Source organism: Molothrus ater, chromosome 1 (genome assembly GCF_012460135.2).
Source record: "Molothrus ater isolate BHLD 08-10-18 breed brown headed cowbird chromosome 1, BPBGC_Mater_1.1, whole genome shotgun sequence".
Lineage (NCBI taxonomy): Eukaryota > Metazoa > Chordata > Aves > Passeriformes > Icteridae > Molothrus > Molothrus ater.
In genome coordinates this window covers 35,710,263-35,725,025 of record NC_050478.2, presented here as the reverse complement: position 1 = coordinate 35,725,025, position 14,763 = coordinate 35,710,263, and the positions used below count along the sequence as shown (strand labels likewise).

The window sequence follows — 14,763 nt, the reverse complement described above, 5'->3', positions numbered from 1 at the left end:
TTGTTAAATGTGTCTAAAGCTGGCAATCTCCCAGTCCCCAAATTAATAGTGTATATGTGGTTTTTGGTACACTTTTTTCTGATTATTGCTTAAAAACTTTCTTTCAATACAACAATTTTGCAGCTTCTTTGAGAGTTTTTGTTGTGGAAGGAAAAAACAAGCTTGGTGGTTCTTTCTTAAGTAAGTCCATCAGGGATTCAGATTTGTTATCAAAAGTCAACTTTAGCCAACTTTTTCTTATGTCAGAGAATCTACAATCTTTTGTGTATTTGAAAAGTTAACTTATATTAGCACCTGTATTTTACACTGTTTCAATGTGCTAGACCTAGGCATCCCTGTTTCTTTGGGTGGAAGACCACTTATGGATGAGGGGCAGGTATTTGCTATGTTGATTTTTGTTCTATTAAGAGGACCACGTTGCTTTTAGATATCACTTCAGATTTCCTTAGACATTTCTCTGGCTAATGCTTTCTTAATGATTTTACTTTCTTACTTTACATATTCTTTTCTTTTAATCTTAGCAAATGTGATTAACTTATCATCGTGAAAACCTTTTGTACAGTATCTTTTTGTATTTATTTCTTCTCTCTTCTGGTGGAGTTTTTAGGCTGTGTGTTAGATGTACCAGAAATATCAGTAAAAACTGAACACTTCCACACTGCTTGGACTCTAAGCACATTTTCACTGAGAGCTAGAGCTTAGCTAACTGCTGCTTTTTAGAGTGGAAATGTGCATTTCTTCTCTTCTGATGGGCACTTTCCTTTTCCTATCTTGGGCTTCATTACCTGGATGAATCTGAGCTGACCCCAAGTCTTGCAAATGCATTTTCCTCAGAAAAATCAAAGTCTTTATTTTTTGGTTGTTGGCTGCATGTGAAGGCAGGTAGAACTTGGAGTACAATTTTGGCTCTTACTTTTTATCTCATCTGCTACAAACCAAATGTGGTCATCAATTACCTGAAATATAATCAAGAATTACAGATAATTTTGACATATATTGATTACAATTTCACTTACCAATCATTACCTCATTATATTTGGGATGTCATTCATCACTTGCTGTCTTCTGGGAAGGATTGCCAAAAATCTTCAGGCATTTCTAGTGACTTTTAGAATACTCAGATTCTTTCTTTACTTGAGTTCTATGCAAGACTTGATATAGTACAGTTTGCTGTGGCACATGATGTGTTGCAGTGCACCACTGGTTCCTGAGGATGTGTGACAAAAATAGATACTCGTGGTGTCTCCTAAACTTTTGATAGACTGTGGTGGTTTTCTTCAAATGGACTTTCTTCCCTATTTACTAGTCTTATTTTTCAAAAACTTTTGCACTTTGGAAAATAGGAAAACATCCTATTCTGAAATTTAGATAAGAAAATATGGAAATCCCTGAAGTTGTAGCCAGCAGTTAAAACTCAGTCTCAGTGGGTGGAAGACCTAGGATCAAACTGGAAATTTGGATCCTGCATCAGCTTCCATGTTCTAGTCTTATGACTGAAAGGGATGGATTGATTAGAAACTCAAGAGAATTGACCTTAGGTATTTGTGTTGCTTAGTATATACAGCCATGATTTTGTACACACTCCTGAGTTTCTTGATCAAGTAGCCTGGGAGAGACTTCTTTGCTGGTGCAGATCTTTGATCAAAATACCCTGTGTCTCAGTTGAATATCCTGATTTGACCAGCAACCTTTTTGGCATCTTGTGTCTTACTGGCCTTCCACCTTTTTCTGTTCCTTGCATAGAAAAAACAGCAATTGGTTCTGACATACCAGTATTATGTTTAGCTTGAGATGTTAATCAGCACTGGTCACATAGCATTAATGTTACTGTGTGATTCTTTCCAACAATATTTTGTAACTCTTTTTCTCAAAAATGTAAGATTTTATCTAAGCTATCCCTGTAAAATATCAGAAGTTTCAAAATAAAGATGGTAAGTTTCCAGTAAGGGTATAAATATCCTACAAGGTTCTGTATAAATTAAATTATTAATCTTAATCATTAGGTTTTCTTGTTTGTTGGAGTTCACTGGAAGTTAAGATGTAGTTCAGCTGCTTCCTTCAGGGGAAAGAAGTTCCCAAACCCTTCTTTCCTTTTATTATTAAGAAAAAAATTAAAATCCAAACCCAAGCTTGTGTCCCTTAGAGCTGTTTGTGCAGCTTTGTTTCCTGGGGACAGGGAGGGCTGTTCCTTGAGTGTGCTTTCAGAAGTGGAGAGGTGTGGCTGATAGTCTCATGAAGAGAGGACCAGGAGGTACCAGGGTGGGCTAGGTGACCTGCTGGAATAGTGAAGATTTGTTCCCAAAGTCAGTCCCAACAGAAGAATCATCCTCATTCTATGTACCTGTCCATCAGACATGGCAACCACAAGGAAACTGTAGGTGTGGGGAGTAAATGCAGCCTCTTTCTATATTTTCATAGAGAATTTCAGCTATAATGGGAAACTATGAGATTTTTGTTGCTGTGTGAAGGCAAGGAGTTAATCTTTCTTACACAGCAGCCTTTTATGTGGCTTTGGAAGGGCAAAAGATTATAGAGGATGACCTAGTACAAAAATATGAATATATTTTGATGTGGAAGAGTATTATTGGGAGTGTTAAAGAATTTTCTCAAAGGGTTGATTTCAACTGGAGGAAAGATTCCTTTTCTTTTTTTTTGCATGAAAAATGCAAAGAAATGCCTAGAATAAATAAATTCATTTTATTAGAATAAGTAAATCGTTCTCTTTCTGAAAATATCTTCTTGAAAATATCTTCTTGAAAATATTTTAGTCATTCTGTAAATACCTTTTAAATTTCTGTTGTTTTTATTTTTTGTTACAGGAGCTAGAGTTAATGCCAAAGACAGCAAATGGTTGACTCCTTTACACAGAGCTGTAGCATCTTGTAGTGAGGTATGTTGCTCTTTTTGACTACTTTGTGTCAAAATAAAGCATCTCAAATTAACTTCTGTCGTTCATTTTTAAAAAGTGAAACTACTCCAAATGTTTGGAATTGCAGAACATTTTCACAATGGTTTTTTAGCCTTTTAAGGCAATATATATATGTGTATCTATTGCTTAAGCAGTAAGAAAGGAGGAAAGCTATAAACTTTGAGTTCTCAGCTTTGCTCTCTTTGACTTCCCTAGCAGAGGATTCTGCATGCAGTGTTCTTAAGTCCTGTTTACTTCTGCTAAGGTAACCAGAATGGTTCAGCATGAGGCAAGAAGAATTACGATTTAGAATAACTTTTACAGCATGGTCTTTGCATTACTTCATATTTTTTTACATGCTTGTGTGTTCAGTCATTGAAGAAATAAATTATTCTACTAAAGGCCTGACAGTGTCTTTTTTTTAAAAGTGATTAATTAATAGTATTGAATATCACTTTAAAATTCTTAAATGGAATGTAGACTGTTTCTTGAAGTCTACCAGTTATTCAGTTGTGAGAATATCATAATGCAAGAAATTATTTGGTTATTGTTTCCCTGTGGTGGTTGTCCTAATAAAAAATTTAAATGCCTGTAGAAGATCAAAACAAACAGAGAAATGCTGATCTTGTTATGTGGAAGAGTTTATGCAAAACTATCTCCTTTGAGATCCTGAATCAAATTGATGTTCATTTTAGTACGTTTCAAATAAAGGTTTTTTATTAGTAATTTTTGTTTGGGAAGATAGGATTGAATATTTTAGTTTTGACAAGCATTGAACTTCAAGTGTTTGATCCATGAGCTATCTAAACAAGCCTTGTTTCAGTTTTTGCTTTTGAATTCCCTGGATAAACTGCAGTATTTTGTCACTAGCATTAATAGCAAAGTTATGTAGAGATCATGTTACTCAAAAAAACAGTGTTTGAAAATGAATCTTCAAGGGCTTCTTATTCCCAAATGCTATTTGTTCTTGAGATATTTTTAGGCTGTTCCTTTGGGAGCTGACCAAAGCACCAAATGCTGCATTCTTCAGAGCTGAGGAACAATAAAAGCTCTCCACATCAGTAATGCTTGCAGAGGCAGAGGAGTGCTGCAAACAAATTGGGATTAAATGATAACTTCAAGAAATGCAATCATGGTCATAGTTTTTTTTTAAATATGGAAGATTTCAAACAAAACATTATTCAGAGGCAAACAAGACAAGTAAACCAGTCAGAGCTTGATAGATGCTTGTCAGAATTCTCTATTTATAAACACACTGAGTCATGGGAGCCCATGTACAGGGTTGATACATGTAGGCACTGTTTCCTAGCTGACAGACCTATATGGGTTTGGGGTACTGGATGAAAAGCTGTAATAAAAAAACTGCATCATGATTTCAGTAGAACATCTGGACTCTTGAAGTGAGGACAGCTGCAATTAAACAAGGACATTGAAACTTAAAAAATAGCTGCAGTTATGGATTTAGCTGTCAGCTGCACAAGTTCAGGCAGCTTCATGACAAGACAGTCACATTTTTATTTGTGTGTGCTTGCTGTATGTTGCAAATTAAAAAAAAAAACAAACCCAAGTAGATTCAGTCATGATATTCATAAATGCACATAAAAATTAGATTCATTATTTTTATACTAATATTGTGATGCTTCCTTCTGCAAAAGGGGTAATAGCTGTTCTGAAATTTCCTTGTTCTGATATGATATTTCTTAATATTTGGGTTAAAAAAGACAAGACTAAAATTTTATTAGTTTTTAAAGAATTAAACCTGCTTCAGTTTCTCAGAGAAGACCTATTCAATATTCTCATTAAATTACTAGCCTGTGATGCAGTATTTTCACTTTTGTGTTTGTTCCTCTCTTCTTTTTTATTAACAGCAAAAGAAATTTCAACATTTTAAATATTATTTATTCTAACATAAATAGGACCAATAGTGGCTTAGCATTCTGCCCATGGACCTTGCTGTTGTGCCACAGTGTAATTCAGAATCTCTAGTAACAACTTCTGGTAACATGTTTTAAGTTCAAAGTGGTAATCAATTATTTGTGTTCTCAGTGACTGAGTTGGCAGTCACCAAAAGCAATTAGTGAATCGTGGGAAGGTCACACAGCTGATGCAAAATGCAATATTCATCATCATGTTGATACTGCCAGCACAGTTATTTTTTTATGCATTCCAATTGTGTGCACATATTTTAGTGGGATTTGTTTATCTTGCTGTAAGAATTACAGTCTTATTTGTCAAATTTTCACAGCTTGTACTTCTAACAAAAGGAAATGAATAATCATTTTGAGAGATGGAATTCAGTGCAATATTTTAAAACGGTTTTCAGGAATTTTGCAACAGTGTATGTTGAAACTTTTTGTGACTATGCACAGTTTTATTTGTGGTTCTCTAAATGTACATTTAACAATCTCAGGTTTGCCATTTGTAGACTTGGACAGTTGAAAAATTGTACTTGGCATATTGATGGAAATTCATTATAAGTTCATAGTACTTCACTAATCCTTGGCTAAGAATTCCACTGATGGAAGAAATCCTAGGATGGTTTATTAAACTTTGGAAATCAGTGTGATTACAAAATAATTTTCCATGTGGCTTAAGGAATAAAAGACCTGGAAATGGTTGATTTGTTTAAATTATTCACATCCTTGAGACATCCTCAAGTTTGGATTTATGATGAAGTACAAATCCCAAAGTGTCCCAATGATTATGTTTGCAAATGAACAAATGGTAAAGAGTTGTTTTCAACTGTACTGTCCTTAGATCCAGGGCTGTCATTTCTGATCTTTACTAAGTGGCTTGGTTTTTTTGTAAATGCTTTCAGGATGCTGTTCAGGTGTTGTTAAAGCATTCAGCAGATGTCAATGCTCGTGATAAAAACTGGCAGACACCCCTACACATAGCAGCTGCAAACAAAGCTGTGAAGTGTGCTGAAGCTTTGGTGCCTCTCCTAAGCAATGTAAATGTGTCTGATCGAGCAGGCAGAACTGCACTGCATCATGCAGCCTTCAGTGGACACGTTGAGGTAAAAGTTAATTTTCTTGTCTTCCACTTGTCATTCTGTCCCTCATATTTCTGATATTTCATTTTTGAGTTTAAAATCATTTCTCCCCCATTCCCTCAAAAATCCTCAACCTCTATTTTGTGCTTTTTGGTTTGAGTTTGTTTTCCGTATGCATCTCTGTGCAGAAAAGTTGTGGAAAATAAGTGTTACATCATTTTATTGAAAGTTTATTACAGTGTTCACTTTTCTTGTGACAGAATGAAATTTGTTAAGTGCAGTTAAATTAGTAACAGGTAAATTTAAAATGGAAAAGCCAGGATATTTTTCTGTTCAGTTAATAGTGAACATAGGGAGTTTGTTGTCACTGAAATTCAGAGGAAATATATGTAATAAGTTCTGACTCATTAGTCCCTTAGTAACCTGAAGATATAAAAGATTTCATGGCTTTGCAATATTTAACTAAGAAAGTGGTTAAGAAGTGGTTTTGTTGACATCAAGTTTTGTGCTCCTTACAGTCACTTCATTGTGACAGCCAATTTTTCAAACTTATGGAATATTCAAGACCCAACTCATTTAAATCCTCTGAAAATGCATACATTTTTGTTTTCTTCCATGGTTTTCTCTGTTGAGGCAAAGTTTTTTCCATTATGAATAGAAGATTTGTGTTCTTTTTCTCTATCTCAGATGGTCAGCTTACTGTTGTCTAGAGGGGCCAATATTAATGCATTTGACAAGAAAGACAGACGAGCTATACATTGGGCAGCATATATGGGTATGTACATATTTCAGTTGATTAATACTGTAGTAATAAAAAAAAATCATCTCATGTTTAGTGGTTTGACATATTTCTAGGAAAAATATTTGCATTGTGAGCATTGAATTGATCTGTGTCTGCCAAAAAACTGTTAATAGTATAGTTCAAATTGCCTTGTAAATGTGTATTTTGTGGTGAGGAAAATTAATTTGTTGGAAAAAGAAAAGTAAGGTAAGTAGTTTTGTTCTTTAAAAAGGAGGAGCTATGTTCATCAGTTAACAAGTCTAGTTACAGGTGAAAAACTTCGGAGAAATGCTAAATAAAAAGTAAGCAGTTAATACAAGGGACACCTGAAACAGAGGATCATTGCAGCATCCTTGGGGATTGTATTTTCAAAGAATATTTCATCTCTGAAACTACAAATTCTTGCCTCGCCATTCTTATTCCAGAGTGGATAATTATTGTTCTCGTGGTCTTGATCAATACCCTTTCAATACTGTCAGAGTAATGTTCTTCCTTCCCTTTTATCAGACTTGAAAAAAATTGAATGTGCCATTCAATTAGGAAGTGATCATCACAGCACTAATGCTCTTAAGTTATTATTTGAAGCTGGATGAGATTGCACTTCAGGTATTTATACCAGTACTTAAAACCCCAGAAGTTAAAGAACAATCTTCATTATTGATCTAATGTTATTTCAATATTAGTGTTTTTAATGTACTTATATCTGCAAAACAATGTCTGTGGCAGTCTGTCCAGCCACCTTATTGAATGTGGTTATTTGCAAAATTTTGTTGAATGAAACTTGTATGTGAAGTTTCAGAGAACTGACAAGTGTCAATGAGAGGCCAGAGGCACCTTCTGCCTTGTGCTTGCCTAGATGAAAAGTCTTCTGTTTTGCAGATAAGCTACATTTATTCCAATTTTAATCAGTGCTGTATTGTAGGCTATTTACAGGGAAGTCTCTTAATGAAGAGTGTTTGGGCAGGAAAAATGTAGTTTAATTGATGTTGATCTGCCTAAATTTCCCTGTAGACAATAGAGAAGAAAAAGATTTTGAAAGCCTTCAGTCAAAGTAAAAATAATTATGACATTCTCCCTCACAATTTGGAGCCATTGTACATTGCTCCAATGTACATTGTTTGGAGAAAACCTTAAAAAGTTTTCCACCATGTAAAACTAACCATAAATTAAACAAGTTATGCTTTTCGTCACTCTACTATAAATAACTTTCTAGGGTGATGTCCATTGTTTTGCTTCCTTCCTGCTTTCCACCCGGCTCCATTGCTGTCCAGCTGCAAGGCTGGGACTGCAATGGACTCGCAGTGCTGTGTGCTGGTGTTGCCCTCACTGCTGCACCGGGATGTCTCTGCAGCACTTCTCAAGTCAAGTACCTTGCTCTTCCCTTTGAGAGTCTTCCACTGATTGCTGCTTGCCTTTTCAATGCAGGTCAGGGGTTTTTTTGGCTTTTTACCCTCTCTTTGAAATTTTTTCTGTCACTGTTCTGTTCACTGTCTCTATTCCTTTCACTGCTTTAGATATCTTCTGTACTTCTGTTTCTCCTTTAGGGCTTGTTTTCATTCTTTTCCCCATTGTATTTGGGTAAAAAGATGAGTATTGTGTTTGCATTTCTCTTTCCCCTCTTTCCTACTATACTGAGATAATTAAGAAGCGAAATATTATTGCAGCACTTCACATTGCGCTGGTAAAGTCTTATAGCTTTGGTTGGTAGCTAAGGTGAAATGGTATTTTGTGTGCTGTTAGGTATGCAGCATAAAATAAGTATCACAGTGTCTGAGTGTTTATAAAAATAGCTTTGTCTGTATTCCTTTGGGTAGGCACTTCCTATTCAAACTTTTGCAAATTCTCTTAACTGTTTATGAAGCAAAGACCCACACTCTTTGTGAAGCACCTAAACTGAAAGGTGGATTTGATACTTTCTACTTAGATATCTGACTGGATAAGTATAAACATAAGTATTCAGTGTGTCCCTCACCACTTCTTTAACTAAGGAAAGGATGTCACCTGAAAAGTAAAATAAAGAGTCCCACATGGGTCAGTTACAAAAGTAAAGCGCCAAGTGTATTGTGCTCTGTTAAAGTCATGTATTTCTTTATTCAGCAGTCTTTGTCATGACTATCCATGTGCTTTCAGTAATTAGTTGTTTGGCAGTTAAATTAACAATAGAGCAAGAATGACAGATACTTGGCTACCCCATTTTCATGGCTTCTTAGCAGGCAGTGTCACAAGTGCCTGCAAGCGGAGGAGGAGCATGTGGGCATGGAAGGGAAAAGCTCATTGCCCTTTGCAGCTGGGGTGGGTCATGGTGCTGGCGTCCCTGGCCCAAAGCTGGCAGTGAGAGTTACTGCCCACCACTTCAGGGTGGGCTCCCTGCCCTCTCTTCTCTTTTCCACCTGGAACCTCTCCCATGCCTTCTTCATTATCCCAACTCTTACTCTTCCTTGTACTCTACTTCCATTGTCTTAGGAGAGCAGTTGATGCTTTTAAAAGGCTGCAGTTCCTCAAAGATCATCTCTGAGTCAGTCTTGAAAACAGAGCTTTACTAAACCATGTATGATGTGGCTTAACATTTTAAATGCTTTGTGGGTAAAAGAAGTTGGATTGGGGGGTATATTTTGATGTAAAAGTAGAATATTTTCTTCTTTTCGTGTTTGCATCAATTTTTCAAACTTCCTGTAAGATTTAAAAATCCTAATGGGCGTGTTTGGAGTTGGGGTAGTAGTGGAAGATTGACAGTCACATTGTCTCGCAAGTTGTTAATGTAAATTTGTGGCAAATACTTAATAATTACAAAGTTACTTTGCCTCTCTAGTTCTCCAGGATTGTGTTTTGAGTATACAAATTTATTTTTGCAGTGGTTGTTGGGTGGGGTGTATGGAGATGATTATTTTATGTTGCTTTTATAGTTCATGATAGGATTAGAAAACAAGAACAATTCTTTCTTTTTTTACATTAGGTCCAAAGGAATAGTTTCTTGATCATGTTATAACAATTGTGGAATTATGAAGTTTGCAAACCTGTGCTGGTTAATAAAATATGATGCTTCATTTTATTTGTCCTTATTATTTTAGGTCATATTGAAGTTGTGAAATTACTCGTGACCCATACAGCTGAAGTGACATGCAAAGACAAGAAATCATATACACCCTTACATGCTGCAGCATCTAGTGGGATGATCAGTGTAGTCAAATATCTTCTGGATCTTGGAGTTGATGTAAGAAAAAGTAAAATTAAATGGGATTTTTTTTTTGTTCAAAATACTCTTGTTAGTACTTGTAGCACACAGGTTAGGATATAGTGAAAGTACGTGAAGGAAGATCTCTCCAAGTACTACATTTTCTTTTATAAACCCTCATTTCTCTATTAAAAGAAAACCTCCTTCAGAGCCTTGCAGATTTTACACAATACTTGGAAAACAAATTTGTATTCAGTGGGGCTTTTTGTTTATTTGATATTTCTTGCTCTTAATTCACTGGACTCGAAGTCAGGAAATAGGAATTCTGAGCCTAGCTTTGCCACACAATAATTGTTGAAATGCAGGAAATTAAATGCTTTTGCCTCATTTGGTAAAACATACATGGAACTGACTTTCCTACGTGACATAAATTTTAGATGATACTAAAAATTGTGAGAAACTTCAGTACTGCAGTAAATGAGACCATATTAATATTGAAATGCAAAACAAATTAAAAGGTTCTTTAGTACCTGGCTGTAGAAGGAGTGTTAACAGTAAACTGTGAAACAATGTAAGAAATCTACTTTGTGAATCATAATCTTAGTCTTGCAAGGCTGGAGATTGCAACTCAAGCTCAATATTGAGAAGTAGATCAGAATTCAGTGTCATGTTGTGTACAACAAGAAATTCTGTTTTTATATGTGCACATACACACACAAAAAGGCTCTTTGACCTCTGTTGTTAATGAAAACTTGCAATGCTGTTTTATAGAGGTCTGTGCTATGCTTTCTGTGTAGCATCTATGCAAATTGCCACAGTTGATATTTTTGGCTGTGTGGCTTCTCTTAGAGTTGCGTACAGGAAACTGGTGTGGAGACAATTGGAGGAGGTTGGCTCACTTGTAAAGCAATCATATCTTCCCCAGGACACAGATCTCAATCAACATGCTAGATCCAGAACTTGCTTTTAATATCTGCTTTTGAAGAGTTCCAAAACATAATCTTGTGACTTGAGATTTTTCCTTTGCTAGAATTAAATGCTGCATTAAGTACAGCTTTTTGCATACTAACTAATCTTGGGGTTTTTTTCTCTTATAGATGAATGAGCCAAATGCCTATGGAAATACTCCTCTCCATGTAGCTTGTTACAATGGGCAAGATGTTGTAGTGAATGAACTCATAGACTGTGGTGCTAATGTAAATCAAGTGAATGAGAAGGGGTTCACACCTTTGCACTTTGCTGCTGCATCGACACATGGAGCATTGTGTTTAGAGCTCTTGGTCTGCAATGGAGCAGATGTAAATATAAAGGTAGGTGTATCCAAAGCCATCCTTTCACACTTAAAAATGCTATACATCTTTATCAGAGGTAGTTTTTTCAAACATACTTGTTTTGATAACACGGAGAAGTTCCCACTGATAGATTGAGTATTTGTTTGAAAAGTACTGCAGTAAAAATGAGCCAGTATGTTGCTTCAAGAATTGATCTGAATCTGGAAACCTCAATGGGATATATTATAGTGTCCAAAAGGATGAAGAAAAGTGCCAATAATGTCTGGCCAATCTCAATTGTATTTAAATGTCAGAATTCTGTATGCTTTGTTTTCCCTAGTCTAGCCATGTAAGTAAGAGCAAATAATTTGAAAAAAATGCAAAAGTATGTGTTTTTCTTATAAATAAGTAATATGAACAAAATCAGGGTATTTCAGGGAAATGTGTATCACCTGTGTAATTGCTGGAGCAGTTGAAGAGATGATAATGTAAGATCTTAGAATCTAATCTATCAGGGAGATTGGGGAAGAGTGTATTAAAAATACAAATGTAAGTAGATCAGGCCAATGGAAAGTCTCAAACAGCTGGTGTTTTAATTACTCCAGCAAAATTGTGTGAGCAGAGTCAGTATACATTTTACATCTCTGTTTGGTCACAAGTCTTTGACTGCAGAATAATCCTTAGAATCCAGCCTTGTTGTAGGTAGAGAGATGTAAGACCTTCTGGTTGTATTATGTTGATCTTTACTCTAGTAATGAAAACTTAAGTGTGTTCAAAAATATTTAGTGACAGTATCTGGTGTCTTGGCAGGTTTTAGGCTGAGGGAGGTAGGAAATGGGTGTATGGAATGAAGAGTCCAAGTGTTCCTTATGTCATAATGTCTGGTTGCCTGAACTGTCACCCACATGCAGTATGACAGGAATTCTATGTTATTTAATTTTTTTAAAAGAAAAAGGAAAAGAAACCTGCTTAATAGGTTTATGCTTGAATTTCAGCACAGTCTGTGCAGAAGAATATTAGAGTAGCTGACATTTCTGTTAAAAATCTTGGGGTTTGTGTCACTTCACATAAGCACTGATTTTTACAGTGATTCAAGCTGTTTTTCAGCTAACTAATTCCAAAATACAGTTTTATATCTATTGTTAATACAAAACTCATAGCCAACTGAAAATTTGAGAGTATTTTAAAAATAAGCTCTTTGATGTGGAAAAATCCTAAATGAATGTTCCTGCTCACTGTTACATATATTTAGACATGCAGCTCATTCAATAAAAATGTGCATAACTCAGTTGTGGAAAAATTCATTACCAAAGTGCCCTGCAGAAGTAAGGAGCTGTGTTATAGGGTTTATTGCCAACTTGTCCTAAAATATCCAGGTCACAGTCCATTTATTTTTGTTGCCAGCTTTCTGCTCTGCCTAATGTCCCAGGCTGCATATGACTGAGTGTTCAGTGTTGCAGGCTGGCTGACTTTTGTCCTACATTCTTGAAACATCATTTTTCAGTAAAGTGTGGTCTGCCATGAAAATAATCCCACAATGTTAAATATACTTCTGATTATATTTGTGTGTTACTCACACAAATAAGAGCAAAGAAGAGCTTAGAGCACCTTCTAGTAGCTGAAGGGGGCCTACAAGAGAGCTGGAGAGGGACTTTGTGCAGGGGCATGGAGTTATAGGACAAGGGGAAATGGCTTCAGACTTTGAGAGTAGGGTTAGATTAGATATTAGGAATAAAATCTTTGCTGTGAGGGTGGTGAGGCCTTGGAACAGGTTGTTCCAAGGGGAAGGGAAGTTGTGGATGCCCCATCCCTGGGAAGGGTTCAATGCCAGGCTGGATGGGGTTTTGAGCTACTTAGTCAAGTGGAACCCTGCCCATGCTAGCGGGGTTGGAACCAGATGAGGTCCCTTTGAACCCAAACTCTTCTGTGATGCTCTGACAAATATTACCAAGCCAAGAATTACTGTTTTTCTAAATGCAGGGCTGCGAGGGTTCATGATTTTGGGCATATTTCTGATGTAGAAGAAAGAAATGGACAGGGCTCCATTTGAGAACCAGCATTAGCTTTAGCTATGGGGTTGGTTGTAATTAAAATGTGCTGATTTTGTACATATCAAAATTCTTAAGTGCAAAATTAAGCGAGTAGGGCTATGTAGGGATTTTAAGCAATTATAGCTCGAAAATAGCATTTATCCCCACTTTCCTCACCAAGGTGTTTCTGTTGTAATTCTGTTAGTAGCATTTCTGTGGATTTATACCAGTATGACTGAATTTGGCCTGTAAATTTGCACCTGAAGGCGTGAACAGCCTTACTTTGCATATGAAAACTTGTCACTTGCACTGTGAAAAAGTGCAAGAACTGAGGCAAAAGAAAATAATTTTTAAGTCAACTTCTACTTCCCTGGAAAGGCCTATAAAGATAAATCTTGGACTTAATCAGAAGAGCAATCCCTAAAAAAATAGAATATGTTGTGTAACTAAGAAAGAATTGTGGATTTAAAATGAGATGGAATTAGGGTGTTCTTACTAAATATTTATTGAAACCAAGCTAGTTCAGTTTCCAAATATTGAGGCTGGAGTTCAAAGTAGTTCTTAAAATGGCTCTAAGATCTATTTTTCATCATAATAATATTGCTTTTGTAGGCTGATTCAATCATTTCCTCCCATGTGCAGCTTTTGCTGTGATTTTAGAGGTAAGAGAGTGGATATGGATGGCAATGTAGGTGCAGACTGGACAGTACTATTACAGTGCTTCCTGCTGTGGATGACTGAGTAGGGAGAGCAAAAGGGAAACACTCTTTACTCTGGATGGCAGATAGAGAGGAAGTTCTTGTGCATATCTGTGAGTGCTGGCCTCATCTCAAGAAGGGATTATATAGCAGAAGAGAATAGAACAGTAGAAATATGTTATATGCTTTTTATCACCTCTGGACATAATTTCCTACTTGTTTTCATAGCCTTGTCAGTGTCCACTGTAGAACAGTGAATCTTATTAAGTATTGCTCATTACTGGAGCACTCCCTCCTCACTATTCAGGATTTCCATGCATGGAAGAACACATTGAAATGAGGATGTAATGGGACAGTATTAATTGTTTTATGGACCTCATTGCTGCTTGAAAATTCAGTGACCTAAATAGAAAAAGTTTTTTACTTTCATTGGTGGTACTAGAACATAAGAATTGTTGCTAGGGGGAGATTTCATTTGGAGGAATGCTGTGACATGATAGACCCATATTTCCTCTCCCTCAGTGAAGCTCAGTAGTCTGAGTACAGTTAATATATGAGTAATCACTGAATGAGACACCTTGTGCTGTGTATTATTTCTGTCTAATAGCGATTACTGTTCTTAGCAAATTTGCAATGATCTAAGTATTTTGTGGATACATTTTCTCTAGTGATAGGAGAGATTTGGGTGATTTTACCACATTTAGCTGAGTTTCAGTGAAGACAACAAAAGTTATCGTTAGCCCATAGCTGTCCTGTCATGTGCTGTGATCCTGTCTGATCTCATTAAATCACACAGCTGTAGTTAGCTTGATATTTAGAGAGAAGAACCTGAATACATAAAGAAAAGGAAATGGAAGCAAAGTTTAGAAAATACCTCCCTGCTTCTACAGTCCAATCTCCTGGCATCT

The 14,763-nt window shown here is 36.1% G+C and overlaps 1 protein-coding gene across 4 annotated transcripts in view; it reads left to right on the top strand.

Moving 5' to 3' along the window:
* The window catches only part of ANKRD28 (ankyrin repeat domain 28), a 120,170-nt gene that overhangs the window by 75,606 nt on the left and 29,801 nt on the right, over nucleotides 1-14,763 (top strand). For all 4 annotated transcript variants that reach the window (XR_004981758.2, XM_036400088.1, XM_036400079.2 and 1 more), the window contains exons 4-8: nucleotides 2,820-2,890; nucleotides 5,727-5,927; nucleotides 6,591-6,678; nucleotides 9,753-9,895; nucleotides 10,954-11,166. Coding sequence is in view for 3 of the 4 variants with exons in the window: in XM_036400088.1 (XP_036255981.1) it covers nucleotides 2,820-2,890; nucleotides 5,727-5,927; nucleotides 6,591-6,678; nucleotides 9,753-9,895; nucleotides 10,954-11,166 (716 nt within the window). In the remaining variant the exon portion in view is untranslated. The remainder of the gene's footprint in view (nucleotides 1-2,819; nucleotides 2,891-5,726; nucleotides 5,928-6,590; nucleotides 6,679-9,752; nucleotides 9,896-10,953; nucleotides 11,167-14,763) is intronic.